This window comes from Anser cygnoides, chromosome 18 (assembly GCF_040182565.1).
Source record: "Anser cygnoides isolate HZ-2024a breed goose chromosome 18, Taihu_goose_T2T_genome, whole genome shotgun sequence".
In the NCBI taxonomy this organism is placed as follows: Eukaryota; Metazoa; Chordata; class Aves; order Anseriformes; family Anatidae; genus Anser; species Anser cygnoides.
The window spans coordinates 11482357-11502549 of record NC_089890.1 but is presented as its reverse complement, the minus strand read 5'-3'; the positions used below and the strand labels follow the sequence as shown (position 1 = coordinate 11502549).

Genomic DNA, 20193 nt, shown 5'->3' with positions numbered 1-20193 from the left:
GTATCCGTGTCTGTCCTTCAGTGGCAAACAAACCCGGAGCCAGCGCTGTTTGTCCGTCAGCCGGCCCGCAGCTTGGGAAAACAGCTGGGGAGCACAGTGGGAGACACCTTTGGCACCAGCGGAGATAATGCTGAGTACCGCGCTGAATCTGCACGTGCCTTTGGAGAACTGTAAACGTGTAGCATCTCGCAGGCAGGGGCGCTCACTAAATCTCCATTCCTGAACTTCCCAGGGATGGAGAATCTGCATGTGCATGGTTGCTTCCCTGGGCACGTGGATTTTTCTAGATTCCGGTGCCCCAGCTGGTTCAAAATTATGCTTATAAGAGGTGAAAAGGTGGGAAATTTGGAGGACTGATGGCAACAGCGGTATCCTGGAGAGCCTGGCAAAGAAACCTCCTGAAATTCTGATCTGAGTTTTGGGCCAGTTATTCTCCCAGGGCAATAAGATCAAGATGAACTTTTTCCATTCTGCCTTTTCCAGGAACAGACGCAGCTGACAGATCCGAAATGCAAGGAGGCAGGGAGGAATGATAGCAGTTCCCAGGTCATCGTTTTGTCAAAATCAGCAGGTATCTGCCATGCCCTTGAGCTCTCTGCCACGGCCCCTGTTCCGTGTGGCTTCCCCGTGGCAGCTGTCACCGGCCCTGCATTATCAAACCACCTGCCTGAATTTCAAGGAACTCATCCATATATTCAACAGGAATAGCAATTTCCGGGAGCTCTTGGGGGCCTGGAGATAAGAGCATCTGAAACGGGGATTTCTGCTGAGCTGTGCTTACACTGCCGGAGCTGGAATTTCTCTCGGCTCGGATATCCGCTGGGGTGCTGCATGGAGGTGGTTTTCCTTTAAGCCGTAATCAACCACGGTTCACAAAACGTTATCCCCATGGGAACTCTCCCAGTTCTGTGGGCCAGTGCAGCTCATCTCATCTCAGTGATTTTGCACTCCCCTAGCCCTGCCATAAGCTTTCCAGACATAGATTTATCCATATCTTCTCATGGCTTCTTGCAGAGGACTGTCTTGATGTATTATGCTTGCCCATGGGTTCCCCACCACTGTCCTGCCCCGGTGGGGCAGCCAGCGCGGAGCCAGCAGTGCCAGCTCCTGCTTCACGCAGAGGATCAGGCCCAGCACCAGCCCTTCTGGCATCAGCGTTTGCCTGGCCCCAGTCCTGGCACCTGGGGAAGCACAGACCCCGCTGCAAGCCCCGGTGATGCGGCCTGGGGAGGACGCTTTCTTTCTCTGCATGTTTTTAAGCCAAACACAGCTCCTGAAATCAATATAGGAGATTCCCCTGCAGCCTGGGGAGCCGTCCTTTCCACATTCTTTCCTGGGACCTTCAAAGGAGCTGAGGAATCCAATTCCCACTAATTTGCTTTGAAAATACCAAGCTAAAATTGTAATTACGGCACATGGCATTACAGGTGAGGAAAAGAACCCGCCAGACTTCAGGTACTTTGTTTTCCTCAGATATGAGCGTTGGTGATTAAGACTTACAGTTTAAACAATATTATGTTGCTTAATGTTGGAAGGTGTTCCTACGATTAATGAAAATTTCATAGACTGACTGGGGAAGAAAGAGACCATTTTATGTCCCATACCAGATGGCCTAACCCAGCTGCTCACTTTTTTCTTTGAACTGTGATTCTAATGACTTCTCTGTCCTTTGAAGTCTGGCTCTGTGCTGTCGAACCAGATGTATTTGCATGATAGTAGCAGAGCACGTTTAACAGTCGCGGACTTGTGCTCTTTTCCCTCATGGCCGCTGCTGGATACTGCGCAATGGTTGCTCTTGTTTGGGGTTTTTGAGGGGCGAGCAAACGTGAAGGCTTACTAGGTGCCGGTAAGATGTGTCTCCATGTAACAAATTCAGAGAAATTACTCCCTAAGCTCTGGTGAAGAGGAATTACTTCACCAGCTCTGCCTTTGGTTGCTTTGTAAACCCACGTGGTGGTTTCGGTCACAGATTTATTAGGGCCTCACAAAAGCAGGGGCTGCTGTCAAAACACAGATTTCAGCAGCACTTTAAAAAAACAAAGGACAACGAGAAAGGACGAGCTTTAAATGTGTATTAAGAAGCTTTCAAAATAATAAATCACAAAATAAAATGGTGACAAAAGGAACAAAACCGAAAGCGGTCCCCGAGCGTGGGTTTGGTGGAAATTTGCGCCAGGCAGAGCTGGGGAGGCACTGCTGACATTCCTGGCTTTGAAATGCCAAACCCACAGCGGCTCTGCCGAGTCCAGCAGCACCCAGCTGCGTGTATCGGGGCGCGCCTCCCGGCAGCGCTCGCTGCCTGGCACAAGCCCCAATTTCGCTCATTTTCACACCAAAACCACTCGGCGAAGACCCCCTCGCAGAGGCTCCGCCACGGCAAAGGCGGCCACGGGCTCCCCGCCGTCACTTCGCCTCCCGGGGCACTTGGCAGCAGCGAGCGGCTCTCCGCAGGGCGACGGCTAGGCCGGGAGCTCCGTCGAGTCGCCCTGTCGCGACATGAACACGCGATAACGACATTAACGCGTGGCTCCGCCTGAGGTTTTGCTACCTACAAAACGCGGACAACCCCCTCCGGGGGCAGTCCCGGCCGCTCCGGGCCGGGTGCGGGCGGGCAGTGCCCCCTGCCGCCCCGCGCTGCCCTCAGAGGCCGCCGCCCGCCCCATGTCGCCGCGCCCCTCCCGCGGCCGCCATTTTGCAGCCTCCCCTCCCTCCCTCCTCCCCTCCCCGCCCGGCCCGGCCGCCATAGGCGCCCCGGAAGGGCCCGGCGTTGCCATAACGCCGCCGCCGGGAGGGCTCAAGATGGCGGGGCCGGAGCCGGGCGGCTCGTTCCGGCGTTGCCTGGCGCGGCTGGGCGCCCTCCGCCTTCAGGCCGGCTCCGAGCTGCCCGCGGGCGGCCGCCGCACCGAGCTGCACCTGCTGTTCGACCAGCTCATCTCCGAGAGCTGCGGGCCCGCCGCGGCGGCCGGGCCCAGCCCGCAGGTACCGGGGCGCTGCGCTGGGGGCACCCCACGCGTGAGCGGCGCGGGTCGTCTCTGAGCTTCCCTGTGGGGTTTTTTTTTTTTTTGTTTGTTTTATTTTGGGTTTGGCTATCATTTCTGGCCTTGGTTTTGCCCCGCTGTCCGCTGTTGGAGCGGCACCGCTGCGGTTTGGGGCCGTTTAAGCGACGAGCGAGGGAAAGGGAAGGCTCCCAAGTGGGAGCTTCGGGCGTCTCGTTAGTTATCCACGCGTATCGGTGTTGGGGTTATACTGGCTATGAGATCAAAGTCGTAGCCGGTGATGTGGTTTCCACCCCAGGTTTGTCGTCTCTGAATAATAAGCTTACGCTTTCTTTTCCAGGACGTTTGTGCTTTGCTTGTCCAAGCCTGCCAGCTGGTTCATCTCGATCAGGCGCATCTCGTCAGCAAAGTCTGCCAGCTTATCTATCACTTACTTAACAGATTTCAGGTACGGAAAGTTTGGCCACGTCTCTCTGTTCCCTCTGTGCTACCTCCCTACCTCCCCACTACGCTAGAGAGGCCTTTTCTTTCTTTTACCGAGCCGTGGAGCTGGCCTTTGTGCCAATTCACTTGATTTTTGTTCTGTCGTTCCTTTACCTTTGGCTGAGGTTCTGATCTGTGGCTCTAGCATGGCTGACAGCTTCCTTGTGTAAAAACAGCTCCCGGTCATAAGTAATACACCACAGGAAATACTCCTGGTTATAAGACGTTTGTGTGAATTTATCCTTTTCTTAATTGTAGCCTGATTCTGTGATGATGTGCAATTGTAACAGCCAGATTACACAAGTCTGTACCCATTAAGAGGGTAGATATATTGATCTTAACGCTACAGGATGATGTATTTTTCTTGACCGTAATCTTTTTCTGTTATGGCAGGTGACATTTGATGAACAGAACTTGAATTTTCTTCTCTCCTACTGCATCTCTGCTCTTAAGCAGTGCAGCTCTTGGACGCATGTAGAAATCCTGCAAGCTTTAGCAGCTCTTGTTTACAATAATGGACCTAAATGCCAGAAGGTAGGTTTACAAACTAGGGGAAACTAACCAAGAAAATCTTGCAACCTCCGTTGTTTCTTCTTTTTTTCTTTTGGAGAGCAGGGGAGGGAAGTGGAAAACATATCATGTTCTCAAACCACTGTACCTTTTAGGTTAATATTAGACCCCGTTTAAATTGTGCCTGGTATCTGTGGAAAAGTTGAATTTCAGGTGTGTTAGGTGTATATCGTAACAATCAGTAGATGACAAGCTTCTTCCCGTGCTGAATGATGCTGTACCTGCAGGCTGCAGCTGTAGGGACCATCTGGGATCTGGCTTGAGCCAAAGGCACACTGTGAAGGAAGGGCACCTGGCTCAGCCTGCAGACTAAGCCCCCTGGTTTGTCTGTGTGTCAGGCAGGAAGAACGTGGGGAGCTTCGAATTGCACATTACTCAGCAGGCTCCATTGAGGATCTGGAAACTTATCCCACAGCCAGATCAGGTCTTTGATGTGCAATGGGCTCAAAGCCACTTCAAAGTCGAGGCTCTGTAGTATCAGTCCTGGGCTTGCACGAAGCTCCTTGTGGCTGCGGTGTGACTGAGAGTGGTTGATATGTTGAATTCTCTTGCTATTACCAACTCTTGGCAGTTTGCAGAGCAGTTTCTGCTGTTTGTCTGGAGCACGGGGTAGTGATGCTGGCAGTGTTGTAGCTGCCAGCTTGCGTGGGTTTGTAGCCTAGAAAACTGCAGCAGTTTGGTACAGCAGTTGTTACTAACTTAGCTTTATGTCTGGGAAGAAGGCATAAATTGTGACTCAGCCTGAGCTATGCTCACGCTCAGTACTTTTTTAATAAAAAATAGGAGAGCTTTGGAAATGCACATCATCTGGTCAGTTTGGTAAACATAATCTGTCTCTGGAATTTGAAATTGCAGCTGACAACTCTTTTTTTTGTAGCATAGATATATTTAACTACCAAACAAAAGAGCCATCGGGCTGAGGGAAGAGCATTGACCCCTAATGACTTCTGCTGGTTTGTTTCAGTATCTCCCGGATTTGCTGGGCAAGACGGGACTCCTGGTGCAGTTCGGTGATTCTGCTCAGCCCAACACGGAGCTCAGGACGGCAGCACTACACAGCATGGCAAACCTGTGTCTCAGGTGCGTACCAGCCTTTGTGGGTGGTGGAGTGGGTGCCTTAGAAGATGTACATCTGACAGCACGGGCAGCTGGTCTGCTCTGTCCGCACTAGGAAGAGCAAATGTGGGACCTGTAGGCTGTAGATGCTTAAACTTGAAGTCTAAAACGTTAGTGCTCCAAGCTATTGTGTCCTCTGCGGATAAAACCGTGAACTCTCAGACTTCTGGAAATAGCGTTATTGTGGAAGATGTTTAGGAAAGAAAAGAAAGTGTTTTGTCTGGTCCTGTGGTAATTGCTGGGAGGTTGTGAGGCCTCCATCCTTGGGGGTGCTCAGAACGTGAATGGACGTGGTCTGGGGCAACCTGCTGTCATCGGCTGTGCTGTGTTCAAGGGGCTTGGAGTAGCTGATCTGCAGAGGTACCTTCCAACCTCAGCTATTCCGTGATTCGAATTTCAGGAAAATCACTTGCAGTATTAGGGCTGTCCTCTGAATGTTATCAAACGTGCTTTGGTGGCTTGAAGTAACTAAAAGTTTTGGAAACAGATGCTTAGGAATCCATTAAAAAAGAATTTGCTTAATTACTTTAAAGCTACTGCAGCAATGGCCAACTTTTATTTTATGGTACTTATGGCAGCAAAGATTAAAGTGATGCAATTTTCCTTTCTTCCTACAGTAAATCAAGAGACAGATTATAAAGCAATGATTTGTCTCTTTTATTTTAGTGTGCCTGGGCAGCCATACTTGGATGAGTCCTACCGAAGTGTCTGTTTTCAAACTTTTCTGAGTGTTCTGCAGTCTTCAAAAACCTCTGATGTAGATGACATCACCTTCTGTGTGGTAAGTGTGAGTCTAGGATACTCTAATCAGGAAATTGTGCTGCTGGAATATTGGAATTTTGGAATATATGAAATTTGGAATGTTTTCAACTGAGATTTTGCTTAAATAGACTTTTTTTTTTTTGTTTCGCTTTAACAGGATATTATAAATAACTGTCAAAGTAACTATGTTGAGCAAAGCTTTAACTGCCTAGAAGGTCACTTGAGAGGTGTGAACCTTCAGTGTTTTGGGAAGGAAAAGTAAATAACTGTGCTTTTTGCTTTCAGTTGCTACAGAATGCACTGAAAGGTATCCAGTCGCTTCTAAATGGCGGGAAGATGAAACTAATGCAAGCTGACCAGCTTGGATCTCTTCTTGCAGTATTGAAGGTAAATACTGAGATAGACATTGGAAAGTGTGCGTTCCAGTTGCCCGTTGCGTGCAAAACAGTATGGGAAGATGAGGAAGAAAGAGCAGAGAAGCCTGAGTGTGGGGGAAAGAGGTAGTGTGAGATATAAAGAAAAAAGCGTCGTGTTTCTCTCACAGCATCTTAGCTGCAGTTCCTACATAAGAATGTGAGAGAAAGATGGGAGGCCTGTTTTTTTGGACCCACTTAAAGTCCTTCTGGAGATAGCTGTTAGATAGCATAGGGAGAGGCAAGACGTGGAAGGGAGGATCACAAGGCAAAGGGAAAAGTGATGAACGCCTGAGGAAATACACAGCAAATCTTTGTGCATCAAAAAGGAAAAAATGCTAATATTTCTGTTACTCTTCTAGAAGTGTATGTTTCACGGCCTGCCGGGACTGAGCATAGAGGTGCCTGCAGCCTTGTACCCAGCCCCGTTACCTCAGTATGACAAAAGGTCGCCCGTCAAGCAGGAGCAGCCAGAGCCGGCCGCCTCGAAGGCAACAGGGGTAAACTGAAATCGTACTGATTCTCCTGCGTGCTCGTGTGCGTGTTTGTTGAGGTTGTATGTTACCTGATAAGGTATTAGTGGCTAATGGTCTCTTTGCATTTTGGGCACGATACATTTTTTTGTTTTCTTTTGCTTTAAAGATATTGGTTATAAATCTCTGCACTGAATCGAATTGCTTTGTGAACTCGGGTGACAAGAACAAATGGCTCTGCAGAGACTGGTTTTCTTGACTTAAGCTGTGTGCATCAGAGATTCGTCTGTAGCCAAGAATTCTTGGCCTGCAGACGTGGAATTGATGCTTGCAGACTAGCCAAAGTTTTTTATTTTGTAAATTGCATTTTCTCTCCTAACATCTGCATAGTCATTTCAACTTTTTCTAAGGGAAGTCAAGTTCACCTAGAGACTGATACTTAGAGACTGATTTTCTTTCTTTTTTTTTCTGTTTTTCCTCTCCTCCCTAGCTGTTCTGCTTAATTCTTATACAGGTTATTATTTAACCCTGTAAATTTTTTTTCCCCTTTAATGTCTTTCAGATAATTGGTAATCCAAAGTTCGGTAGTCATGTTGACTCGTTTCTTTTTAGATGTTAAATAATTACTATAAATCCAAAAGAACTGCAAAAGCACTGGCTATTTTTATTAATTTCTGTGCGAAATATATTTTTCAAATAAAAGTTCTCTGTTGAAAATTTTTTGCTTTACTGATAAAGAAGCCAAGGGTTAATTTTTGAGGCTATTCAGATATAAACTGCTTACTTACACTAGGATGTTAGTATATTGACCTTACTGTTGTTACTAATAGGCAGAATTTGCAGTCTCTCAGATACTGATGGTGTGATTTTTTTTTTAGATATGTACAATATTGTATATACATTTTATTGCATTTATACATGCAGTATTGTTGCATTGAGGATGCTAAATAGCTGTAATAACTCATAGTTAAACTAAATTTCATCTAAACATGTTTAGAAACTAAAACTGTTTTGTCGATGTACTTATACAAAGGGCATGATTTATTATACTGAACTCTGCTTTCGTCTGGATTAACAATTAGCTTTGTTTTCAGATGAGATCTTTTCCAATAGTAAATAGATAATAAGATAATAAATAGATTTACCACTATGAAACATTTGCACATCTTTATAGATACTACTTCAAAAATTTTTTTTAAATAATCTATTTATTTTTTTTTAAAAAACAGAACCGAAGAAAAAAGTCCAAAGGGAAACAAAAGAAAGGAGAGCTTGCAGAAGAAGGAAGAGAAGATTTGTGTGATACAGGAAAGGAATCGATCCGTGGAGTTGACATGCTGAAACTGCGCTTGGGGGATGCACAGAACAGTAGTCATTCAGATCCCAAGACTCTTGCATCAGATGCTGCATATGTGCCTGCTGGAAAGGATCACTTATCTTCACACTGTACTAGCTGGAAGAGAATCAGCAGCAGTGAGTCAGAATATTCTGATGCTGAAGGTGGAATACAGAGCAAAACGAGGTTATTGTTGTTCGTGTGATCATAAAACATAGTAGCAAGTAGTGCTGTTTTCATAACAATTTAAGTTTATCACATTAAATCATCCCTTTTGTTCCTGTAGATCTAGTACCAATTTTGCATGTGTGCAGACTTCCTTTCAGAGGATTCCAGTGCTTTGTTCTTAATCAAAACTGTTGAAAAAATCACTTTTCTGTTTATGTTGTGGTACAAGAAAAATGGAAGGCAGTAATTAATATTGGCTTGAAAGTAAACTTGCCCTTTCTGTTCCCGGTTTTGGTCTGAAATACTTCACTTACTGCTTTTACGGCTAGCCACTAACATGAAAGAGGTTAAGTCCATTACTTTTCACTGCTGCTATTCCATTAATCTTTTTGCTTATTTGTTTTTAAGGTCTTACCAAGCCAAAGTTCGTCAAGGGGCTCTAGCCTGTTTCCTCTCTACTATCAAATCGATAGAAAAAAGAGTTCTTTACGGCTACTGGTCAGCGTTTGTTCCTGATGCGCCTGGCATTGGCAGCCCCCAGTCAGTGTCCCTGATGACTATTGCTTTAAAGGACCCTTCTCCAAAGGTTAGACGGTTTTGAGTAGATGAAGCATTTTTCAAGTATTAATCTTAAGTTATTCATCTCGCATAGTAAGAATGTGATACTCATCATGTGCTTGAGACGATCATTCCAGAAGGCCTGTGAGAAAACAGTGTTTTCTCAAAAGATCTGCTGTGGCTAACAAAAATGTTTTATCATTTCAGACACGTGCCTGTTCTCTTCAAGTTCTCTCAGCCATTCTGGAAGGTTCGAAGCAGTTTCTTTCTGTTGCTGAAGATGCTAATGATCACAAGAGAGCTTTTACACCCTTCTCTGTAACTATTGCTTCTAGCATCCGGGAGCTGCACCGCTGCCTGCTGCTGGCCCTGGTGGCAGAATCATCCTTTCAGACACTAACACAAATCATCAAGGTAATTGCACTGTCAATGTTTCAAGCGCTACCCAAGAGCTGATATTGGTCTCTAGATTTTTTTTTTTTTTGAATAAAGATTGCGCAGTTCTTGTAGCTGTTGAGGACCAAGGGGGAAGAGGGACAAATACTGTCATCATATCACAGAGCTTCAATGACAGTCTTTCTACAAAGGCCTAGGGTCTCTTTTCTCTTCAGTGCAGTTCTCTTGTTCTGCATTTCTTTCATGTATTCTTTTTTTGAGGTGAATGAGCCTGTGTAATGTTTGTGAAGACTTACCCTGCCTTCGAGACTTAAATCCAAACTGCCATCTTAAGAAGCAAAAGTTTTCCATGGGCTATTGAAGTTTCTTGGTCTTTATGCCAGGTCACAGTACTTACATACTTGTTGTAGGAGCCAAGTTTGTAACCACATTCAAAGAGCAGCTAACTGGGTCATTTTTTTTCAGGTGCACTCAGATACTTAGCTGTCTAAACGGCCTAAATTGCAAATGTAAGAACGAATGTATTGGAGGCCAGGCTGATGTTGTAACCACCACTCCGTGTATGTTTTTATGTGTTTCAGTGCCTTGCAAATTTGGTTTCAAATGCACCATACAGCCGTTTAAATCCTGGGTTGCTGACAAGAGTCTGGAACCAGATAAAGCCATACATTTGTCATAAAGGTTTGTTCTGTATACCCGGGGCCTCTTTGCATGTTATTCCTTAATTCAACGTTGGTTATTATGCAATATTATAAATACGTAACTAGAGGTGGCACCATCAAATTATATGTTATGGTCTGTCTCATTTGAAAATGTCTGAAAAAAAAATGCTGAGGTCTCAGTGAGATGCTAATGGGCTGGCTTTCTCTTCCCCCTCCCTGTTCTTTCTTGCAGATGTTAACGTTCGAGTTTCTAGCCTCACGCTATTAGGGGCTGTAGTATCTGCCCAAGCACCCTTACCAGAGGTGCAGTTACTTTTGCAACAGCCCAGTTCTTCAGGGCTAAACAGTAGTGGTAGTGGAACCCCTCATCGTTTTAATTCTTCCGAGCAGTGGAGAAAAGCCATCCCCTTGGAAGGGGAGTCTCCAGATAATCCAGTGGGATGTATGTCTTCAGAACCGTGCTGGCTTATTCGTCTCTGTATTTCCATCGTTGTTCTGCCCAGAGAGGATTCCTGCTCTGACAGCGATGCTAACTTTCCATCTGGGAGCGTTTATGAACCATCTCCTGTTCGACTGGAATCCTTGCAGGTGACGATGAACAGTTAGCTTGTAAAATGAACAGCCTGGTACAATATCAAATTGCCTCACATCAGCCGAGTCTCGTGGGTTGCCTTTGTTTTTAGCTCGCTCAGTGAGATTAGGTGAAAGCATTTGCTAGAGCAGCATTTCTGATCTGTTGTGGCTGAAGGAGCAGTAGCATTTTGATTCTATGCCTGTGGCCCCAGCAAAGCCCTCCCAAAGTAAAGCTGCAGCAGTGAGTTCTGCCTGATTTTTGCTACCTTTATTATTTTTAAATATTACTTGGTTGTAAGTGCTGGCATCTGGTGAAAGCTGTGAGTTTTCCCCCATGCAAACTCCTCTGTACAGAATCTAAATTAAAGTTTTGCTAGAAAACGGGGGTGGGAGTCAGGGGAGTGGTGCTGGAAACCTCGCAATTGATGAACAGAGTGGGAAGAGCTGCAGGATGATGCTGCATGGCTAAAGTACCACCTGTAAACGTTGAGGCTTGGCCCTATTTTTCTTCACGTAACCACAGAAAACGATAAGATTTTGTAGTGTGCATCCCAAAGGTCTCATACTTTCTCTGGAACAACGGATATTTGTTAAATCTAGCTTCACAGAACACAGCAGCAGTATTGCAGGGGATGCAGAATGTATTACTCTTACAGACACTTGCTTATTTCTTTTGCTACAGGAGACCTCATTTAACTTACGGTAAATAATTCATTGTGTTGCTACCCAATAGTGCTTTTGTGGCTCTTTTAAAAACAATATAGTGGAATCGGAAGGTTTTTAATTAGCTCTACTCTTCTAGAAGTTGTCCTGTAAGGTGTATCTGTTACATTAGACTTCAGTATATGGTTGCTGTGTTGGTTCGCCTGTTAACCTGCTGCCTGTGTTTCAGTTAGTTTGGTTTAATAGAGAGAAAAAATGCTGAATTGATTTTATCTCTTGGTTTTGTTTAGGTATTGGCTCTCCTTGTGAAAGGGTATTTCTCTATGGCTCAGACCTATTTGCTAGAACTTGGAGAAGTGGCTTGCAAATGCATGGAAGAAGTGGATCCATCCATTCAGCTTCATGGAGCCAAAGTAAGAGTGTGAGGAAACACCAATATTATTTTACCGAGTCAGTTTTGCCATTCGGTGTGCTTTGCAAATACAGATGAGTAATGCTGAATATTCAGAGTCTGTATTTTTCACTTAGCAGCACTTTGTAATGAGCTGGTGCCTGCTGTAGCTCTTTGGAAATGCAGCACCCTGCCACTTTGGGAAGTGCATCTTCTACTTCTAGTCTTGAATTCTTAACGGATGCTTGGCCCGTTACCCAAAAAGAAATCTCAAAAAAAAAACTTCCTCTTTGCCGAGCAATTTGTTATGCTGCTTTAGCTGGGGATTTTATGTAAGAAAGGCTTTTCCTCTAATTTCTTTGCTAGCAGGGACAGGATAGAGTCCAAATTAATACTGGATCTCATATTTTTGTTCCTTGGGTAAATAAGTATAGTCCTAGGTAAAGGTTACTGTAGTTCTGTGGTACGTGAGTCATCCTTGATGAAGATCTAGCTGCTTTTTGTTTCCTTGCAGCTTCTGGAGGAGCTGGGCACAGGTATAGTACAGCAATACAAACCTGATTCAGCTGTTGCCCCTGATCAGAGAGTACCGGTCAGCATGGTAAGTGTGTGGGCTCCCTCTGAGATTGCACTCAGAGCTTCCTTTCTTGAATTCCCTGCAAAGTTACTGGCATGGGAACAAATCAATCGCAGGAAAGCAGAACAGGAGTAAATACCTGCAGCTTTATAGGCACTGGGATGTACGATTGCTGTAGACCTCCTCCGTTATTTTGGCATTTATTTTAGACTGTAGGCAAGTGATCGTTTTACGTGGTATTAACAATGCCTCTGCCTTTCCTCATCCCACTTCTTCCTGCCTGATGTAAGTCAGGAAGCTGGAAGAGCAGTGCACACTTTGCATGTGTCATTGCTGCTACATAAAACCTGGAAGTAGACGTATAGCTTTATGGTGTTCTGTGAACAGAAGGTAACTTTAAAAAGTTATTTAGAGTATACTAAATCCTAAGCTTGTCACCAGTGACCCTGCAAGCTGGGAAACGTGTCCAGTAGTAGTGGTTTCCTGTTACTTGTTGTGAATGGAGATTGTCAGGTAAATGAAAATACCCAGCTTTGTGGTTTCAAGAATGGAATCGTACATCTGCATAATGCAGTAGAAGTGGGTGTATCCCCTTGAGAAGGAACAAACACAACTCGGCGAATAAGCACTTTACAGCGGTACTAAAATATCTTAAATACTTTATTCTGGATGTTAATTATTTTAGGGTTCCAAATAGTTGTAATCACTTTCTTGTGTGATTTTGCTACCTGCTGTAAGTACGTCTTCTAAATGATTGTAGAAAAAGACAAACTATTACAGAACTTAGGCATAATTGCCGAGTTGTAACAGGTAAACCTGTCTGCTTCTTGTGCAGGTTGTCACTTTCTGGACTATGATGTTAAATGGCCCTTTACCTGGTGCTCTGCAGAATTCTCAACATGCAACTCTTCAGACGAGTGCCTGTGATGCTCTGTCCTCCATCTTGCCAGAAGCTTTTGGCAGTCTGCAGGTAACGGAGCACTTCTATAAGCCTGGCGTTTTTTACCTGCTGAGACTTTTTTCTTGTCTGCTAGATTGTAGTAATATAAAGCCTTTATATGGAGAAGGTAGGGAAGCCTTCTGGAATATTTCTTGCGTTCTGAACAAGCTGTGGCTATTGAGGACTGGAAAAAGCAATGTTGAGAGTAATTAGTCTCACAAACCAATTAAACTGCGGGTCACAGAAGCTTTTTGGCCCTGCTATGAATACTCAACCTTGGCTATTGATGCATGGGATGGAGGGCAAGAATTTCTTCGCATGAGGGAGGGGTGAAGGGTTGCTATTTTGCTGGTTAAGCATTTGAAGAGAGAGCTGAGCTAACAGCCGTGGACTGATGTTCACCAATTTGCATGCAAGTTTTTTCTTTTGGCTGGCTTTTAAAACATCAAACTGCAGTGTTTGCCCTGGCAGAAGCAAACGAATATGCTGGCCCTCCTCTCCTTTTGCAACATGAAATATGCTTCTAAACATGAAAGCCTTGGCAGCGTACCACCACTGCATTGTGCAGCTCCTTTTATGTCACTGTGCCCTTCTTGATGGGGAGTACTCTGCCAGATCTCATTTGCCCAAGAATTGCTAGTACAGCAGTATCTCTGGTATTCTCCGTCTGGTTTCTCCAAGTACAGCGTGTACTTCGTCGCTCTGTACTTTGATCTTGTACACTCTCTTGTCCCTGTGGTCACGTGGGGTCAAGTCAGTGCCCACTCTGACCCTTTGCTCTGGTGAAACAAAGATCTTTGTCGCGGTTTGGTAAACTGGCAATCTGTCCAGGATGAACTTAATCTACCTTGGTGTCCTTGTTTACGAAGTGACAGGAGAAAGCAACTGATCCAGGTTGTTTCACCTCTGATGGGCCATTTGCCTTCTGCGTTTGGATGATAGATAGTATTTTGATTCCTTCATGGTATTATCTGATAGCAACAAGGCAACTTTTTCTGGAAGTGTTGTGGCTTTCTGTGTGACATCCAGAAATGCCCGTCAGTTTACCTTGAAGAAGAGAGTACACTCTGAATGGTAGCTTCTATAGATTCCATGTATTGCAGTCTTTCAGAGTATTTGTCAGTTGTCTTTCTTTGATTTTTTTTTTTCAGTTTCTCTCTGTTGCCACGACTGCTTATCGTTTCAGAATGACCAGCAGATCCTGTGCATCACTCTGCTGCTTGGCCTGAACCACAGTGAGACCCCACTGGTAAAAGCTGCTGCTGCACGTGCCCTTGGAGTCTACATCCTCTTCTCTTGCCTTCGTCAGGTCAGAACTTGTTTATTTTTCTTATTTTGAACTGTTTTAGAATGCATTTGATAAACCACGAGATATGGGACCTGAATTTGTTTGCAATGGTTGGCCTTCCTTCTTGCTTTCGGTCTTTGGCATATGTAGTTTTTTCTTTGCTGTCTTCATTTTGGCTCCTGCCTTGTGTGGTGAACAGACTCAGCGCAGTTCTGTGTGAGATGAAGCAGAACCCAGAGTGCCTCCTAAGGGAACACAAAAGGAGGTAGGTCAGGATCTTCCCCAGGCTCTCAGGGACCAAACTGAGAGGCTAGGTTGGCACGAAGGAGCTGCAAGAGATGGAGTAGAGCTGGGAAGAAGGGAGCAGCTATATGCCTCTCTAGGGTTTAACTAAAGTATTTAATGGGAAGGGGCTTCAGTTTTGCTTAAAACTGACAAGTAAAGCTCATTCAGAGAAAAATGCTGATTAGCTTCCACAACAATTTGATCTTAGCTTGGTTGGGTTAGCAGCTTTTTTTGTGATGTAGCCTTAAGTGAGTGATTTTAACAAAAACAAATTCAGTACTAGCTGATGCTGCAGTTTTAGTTCAAATGTTTTGCAAGAAAAATCCTTTATTGTGAGCAAAGAAATGAAAATGAAATGTAATGTACCATAGAAGAGAAAATTAAACAAGCAGCTCAACAAGGAGTTTGGTGACGCAATTACCTTCTTAATATTGGGATTTGATGAGTATAAAATTGACAGTCTAGGTAATTATGTTAAAATCCAAAGTAACTAAGCACCAATGGAATTAAATTATACAGTGAAACCTTTCAGCAAAAGCTACCTAGGAGAGTGGTGAGCTTGGTCGCCATGGTGGTTTAGGCTGTTAATTAAAGATCAAACAAACCTGTACAGAAAGCACCATAAACACATTAAAAGTTCATGCCTAAGAAAGAATATGTTAATAGAGGCAGTCTGTGCAGATCTCACTTTCCCTAGAAGGGCCAGATGTGTATGTAACTAAGGAAATCACACAGATTTTTAAAACTTTCTAATCACTTTTTTTTTCTTTTATAGGATGTGATGTTTGTGGCAGACACAGCAAATGCTATTCTGAATTCCCTCCATGACAAGTCTCCGAATGTCCGTGCCAAAGCAGCCTGGTCCCTGGGCAATCTTACAGACACTCTGATTGTCAACATGTACGTCAGTGGGCTTTGGCCCACAGAGGTCCTCTCAGTGCCTTTATTCCCCTAGCAAATAGAGGGCAGTTAGTATCAAAAAGACAAAATCTGTGGTCAGTGTGTCAAAACTGAATGCTTCTTTGTAGCCACTCTTCAGCATGGGTAGACACATGGCCTGTATTACAAATATCCCGTACCCAGCTGAGGTCAAGTTCAACTTCACTGCTTGATTTTTAGGTCTTTCTAATCATTAATTCTAGTGTATGCTCCAAGATTACTTTTCAGTTTTGTTTTTTTTTTGTATGTTACTTTGTGTAATTGCATGTTCCCTGGTTACTTTACTTTAACATACTACAAAAGTACGATTAACAAATATTTAACACTTCCTCGAGCCAAAGACTGGAGGACGCCCAGCCCGCTGTTACATTTTTAACAGGAGAAATAGTTATCATATATTCCTGCTAATGAATTGCCTCTGAGCAATTCATTGCCCTCTGTCTTTTATTACAGACGTAATGCATTGCTAACAGGCTTTCTTGCATTGATAGCTTGGTTTTAAATTAATAAACATAGTGGTCACATGTAGTGAGGTCTGCCTTACATATTAGCCTTCTACAGAGTGAAGGTTGTTCAAATGACTTTATAAAGGATTGTATCACATCTTTGAGAGTGGATTAACTGAGCCGGTCTTTCACAAGGTAATCCTTCTCCTAGGGAAACAATGGGACAGAGTTTTCAAGAGGAATTTTCTGATCTCCTCCTGTTGAAAATGTTACGGTCTGCGACCGAAGCATCCAAGGACAAAGACAAGGTATGAGGGGGAAGGAAGGTGGAGGATTGTAGCGTAGTTAGCTCTCTTACATTTTCATTTTAAAAAAAGGCACCATGTACTTGCTTTTAGGGTGTTCTGCCCCAACAGACAGTGAGCTGCAGGTCAGCATCCTCTCCTGAGGGTCGATGTGTGGGATGTTTCCCATGTCTGTGGCCTGCAGGGCACTTGATTTTGTGCTTGTCCACAGTGTGAGGATTTTTAATTCTTTCGGAATGATCATTTGCAGAGACTGATCTTTCTGATGGTATTTAAGTTACATCTGAAAAGACACCAGCTTGGTTCCAGATGGGTTCCTGGTTGACTCTATGCATGATCATGTAGCAGGCTGGACAAAGGCTTTGCCCATAAGCTAAAAGCCAAAATACTTTTGTGGGAGCTTTTTTCTTCTTTTTTTTTCCCTTTTAGGTAAAGAGCAATGCAGTCCGGGCCCTTGGGAATCTGCTTCATTTTCTTCAGCCGTATCATGTAGCAAACCCCAGATTTAGGGAAGCCATCGAGGAATCTCTTCAGGCCCTCATTTCTACTGTTCTGAGCGAGGCCACCATGAAGGTGCGCTGGAATGCTTGTTACGCGCTGGGGAATGTGTTCAAGAACACTGCCTTGCCACTGGGTGAGTAGACTGGTTCCCCGGCTTTGGATTTGTACAGCAGGTTGTGGTTTTAATTAGGCAGTCTGTGTTACAAATGTGCTGGGGAAGAGGGGAGAAAGCAACCTGAGCTGAATCGTGTTGTCATATCCAGAAGTATATCTTTCCCAGAACTCTAGCCAGTGAAATAGGCTCAGATCCTGGAAGTGCTGATGCAGTCATAACTGTGCTGTATTCAGTCGGATCTGTCATGTTGGAGAAGAATGGGTTTACAGCTGTGATTAGATGCAAAGTGTTGCTTTTCCTCTTACAAAACTTCAGATTAACTGTCCTAAAACTATTTTCTTTTTCATAAGCCCTGCTTCTCTCATTAGACCAGCATAAATACAGTAAATGTAAGCCCATTAAATATTTTAGAGATACATTTACAGTCTTGTCTATTTTGAGTGATTGAAAAGGGTTTGTGTTGTTGTGTTTATTTTTATTACTATTAGGAGAGGCTCCTTGGACCACACAAGCATATAATGCGCTTTCCTCAGTAGTGAAGTCTTGCAAGAATTTTAAAATCCGAATCAAATCAGCCATGGCCCTCTCCATCCCTAGCAAGAGGGAATGCTATGGACCCACTGAGCAGTTCTGCCAGATCTGGGATGCCTTGGTGGAAGCCTTGCAGAAAAGTGAAGACACTGAGGACTTTCTGGAATTCAAGTACAGTGCCAGCCTCAGAACACAGATCTGCCAGGCTCTGCTTCACTTATTAAGTCTGGCAAAGAGCACGGACCTGCCATTAATTTGGAAAACCATAACAGAAAATGGGGATGCAATCAGATCCTATGTCTTGCAATATATGAAATCTGGAGTTGAAGAAAATGAAGCAGGAACGCACACAGACTTGTGCGAGAGGGAGAAAAAGTTAAAAGGAGCTATTGAACATCTCAATGGGATAGAGAAACAGGTGGAGGGCAAAGCTGGCGTAAGAGTGTGTGTTTACCTAGAAGGTATCTTGACAAACCATGCCAATGCCACTGAGTTAACAAAGACCTAAGCAGGAACACCTGTTTCAGTGGCCAGTAACTTGCACATCTGATTGCACACAGAGAAGAAACACGCTGCTTGGAATTGTGCAGGTCATCCAAAAGAGAAGATTCCTGTTGTTGGTGTTAAACAGTTTGTTTTGAACTTTATTCATTCATAACACCTCATAAAACATTTTTTTTAAACTTTTGTTTTGAATGAACTCTTGAAATCATCCTCAGTTGGTTTTGTTTGTACCTGTTACGATGTTAGCACTGGGGAAACAAATGTCCGTTCTTTGTATGTTTTATAAAAACAGCCTCTTCTATGAGCTTATCTGAAACCCTTTTGTTACTATTGCTGCGATATTCAAAATCACATTTGTAAGGGGAGGGATCTGGCAGAATTTTGTTTTTCTAAGCACTGCAAATTTTGCCGCTCTTATGTCCCTGCAATAAACCCGAATATGCCAATATTTGAATAACAGCTTAAAGCAAACACGCTTTGCCTTTAACCGTCTATTCCTGGTGTCTTACACCTGGCCTCCCCCTCCCTGCTGCCTTCGCTCATCCTGTCTTCCCAAACCTCAGCTCCGTGGCTCCAGGTGGGTGGTACTGCACGACAGAGGCCAGAAAATTCGAACTAGCTCCTCTGAGCTGATCAGAAGCTGGAGTTTTGACTCTTAAACCAGTGCTACTGCGGGGATCTGTCGCCTTTTTGTGGGATGCGTTGTGATGTTCTAAACCTCAGGTGGCTTTGCGTGTGCTGCTAGAGTTCTGTCCCCTTCCCCTTCCTTCGGGATTATGCGACTTACTCTGTTTGATTTGTGCTTACTGTGCTGATAGCCGGTGGAGGACGGAGCTCTGTGATGTTGCCAGGGACAAATCAATACCTCCAGGAATTAGCCCGTCTGTGAGGCACTTGGAGAGTTAAGTGCCTCTGCTGTCCTAACCTCTGCATGGATGTTTGAACAGAGTTCAGTGCAAGCCCTAGCTGTCATAAAAGCTCTTTGGGACACAGAATTTGTCCGCTTTGTTTCTTCCATCCTTGCTCTTGCCACAGGTTTCAGTGGGCCTCAAGTATTTGAGTATCTGAAACCCCTTCAGATTAATGGAGTCGCGTCTAGGAGCCTTTTTCGCTGGATGTGCCGAGAAGTGAGTGCTCCTCCCCGGGCAGCAGGAGCAGTCCCCGTGCTTTGAAGTGCTGAGCAGCAGCCTGGGCTGGAGGGCTGAGGAAGAGTGTGGTAGAGCCTGCACTCTGCAGCTGTGTTTTGTCAATGTTGAAAACAGGATGGTGGCTGGATTTCTTGCCAAGGTTGGGTGGGAGCCCTAGAGCTTTGTTTTTTATTAAAAACTGTGAAGTTTGTCTGCATCCTGAAAGACCTCAGAGCACAAGCCCACGTCTCAGATGCCATAAGCAGCCCTGTGCAGGCAGCAGGGGCAAAGCAAGAGCTGGAGCATCCTCCCTGCACATACAAAGAGCCTTCCAGCGGGAGCTGGGGAGGCACCTGCTATGGGAGGGCGGAGCAGCTGCAAGGATTTGGGTCTAATTTCTGTGGGTAACGGCTAAAAAGCTGCTGTGTGGGCTGGGCAGGGGCACGGGTCCCTTTATAGGGGTTGATTACAGGGCTCAGCTGTGCCTGGCCTCAGCCCCTCGGGCTGTCCTTGGCTGCTGGTGGGACCCATGTGCAGCCCTGAGGGTGCTGGAGCAGAGCTGGGTGGTTTCTCCTGCTGGATCCCGCTGCCATCAGAGGTCAGTGGTGTCTTGGTGCGTCCTTTCGTGTCTTCTGGTGCTGTGGTGAGGGCCCCGCTCGCCCTGTGCCGCCTGCTCGCTGTCGGTCCTCGACCAGGGCCTGGCAGAGCACGAGGTGCTCGGTACCGGCAAGAGGCAGCACCTTCCCCGCCCTGGCCAAGGATTTATTGTCCTGCCTCTTTATTGTTGTGTTTACAAGCCAGGCGCTTTATATGTTTTCCTATGAATAGTTTCAAGGAGAAGGCAATTACCTTATCACATGCAGCATGATTTACAGCCAAGGTGGCAAGGGACATTCAAGCGCCACATCGGCTCTGTTTGAAAGACAATCCGCCGCTCTTCCGCGCGGGGTCACGGGCTGGGGGGAGAACAAAGGGGCTCCAGCGCCCGGCCCCGCCACGGGGAGACCTCCCGGGGCTGAGCCCCCTGCAACCTCCCGGGGCTGAGCCCCGTGGGCTCTCCCAGCACGAGGAGCTC

At 45.2% G+C, this 20193-nt stretch overlaps 1 protein-coding gene across 1 annotated transcript; it reads left to right on the top strand.

The window, feature by feature from the left end:
* The first annotated feature begins 385 nt into the window (after positions 1 to 385).
* Positions 386 to 18439, top strand: HEATR6 (HEAT repeat containing 6). The gene is made up of 20 exons (XM_048074167.2): positions 386 to 2979; positions 3337 to 3444; positions 3873 to 4013; positions 5014 to 5129; positions 5832 to 5946; positions 6213 to 6314; positions 6703 to 6840; positions 8043 to 8335; positions 8726 to 8903; positions 9083 to 9289; positions 9853 to 9952; positions 10166 to 10521; positions 11460 to 11582; positions 12075 to 12161; positions 12973 to 13107; positions 14264 to 14386; positions 15426 to 15550; positions 16247 to 16343; positions 16770 to 16974; positions 17445 to 18439. Exons 1-20 carry the CDS (start codon positions 2662 to 2664, stop codon positions 17993 to 17995), a joined length of 3618 nt encoding a protein of 1205 aa, XP_047930124.2. The 5' UTR covers positions 386 to 2661; the 3' UTR covers positions 17996 to 18439.
* The last annotated feature ends 1754 nt before the right edge of the window (positions 18440 to 20193 follow it).

What these genes read in the sequence shown, in the direction of transcription:
- HEATR6 (XM_048074167.2), top strand. Translation starts at nt 2,662, where the DNA reads ATGTCGCCGCGCCCCTCCCGCGGCCGCCATTTTGCAGCCTCCCCTCCC. An exon ending in CACTAACACAAATCATCAAG is followed by an intron (nt 9,290 to 9,852) that starts GTAATTGCACTG and finishes TATGTGTTTCAG; the next exon opens with TGCCTTGCAAATTTGGTTTC. An exon ending in TTCGACTGGAATCCTTGCAG is followed by an intron (nt 10,522 to 11,459) that starts GTGACGATGAAC and finishes GGTTTTGTTTAG; the next exon opens with GTATTGGCTCTCCTTGTGAA.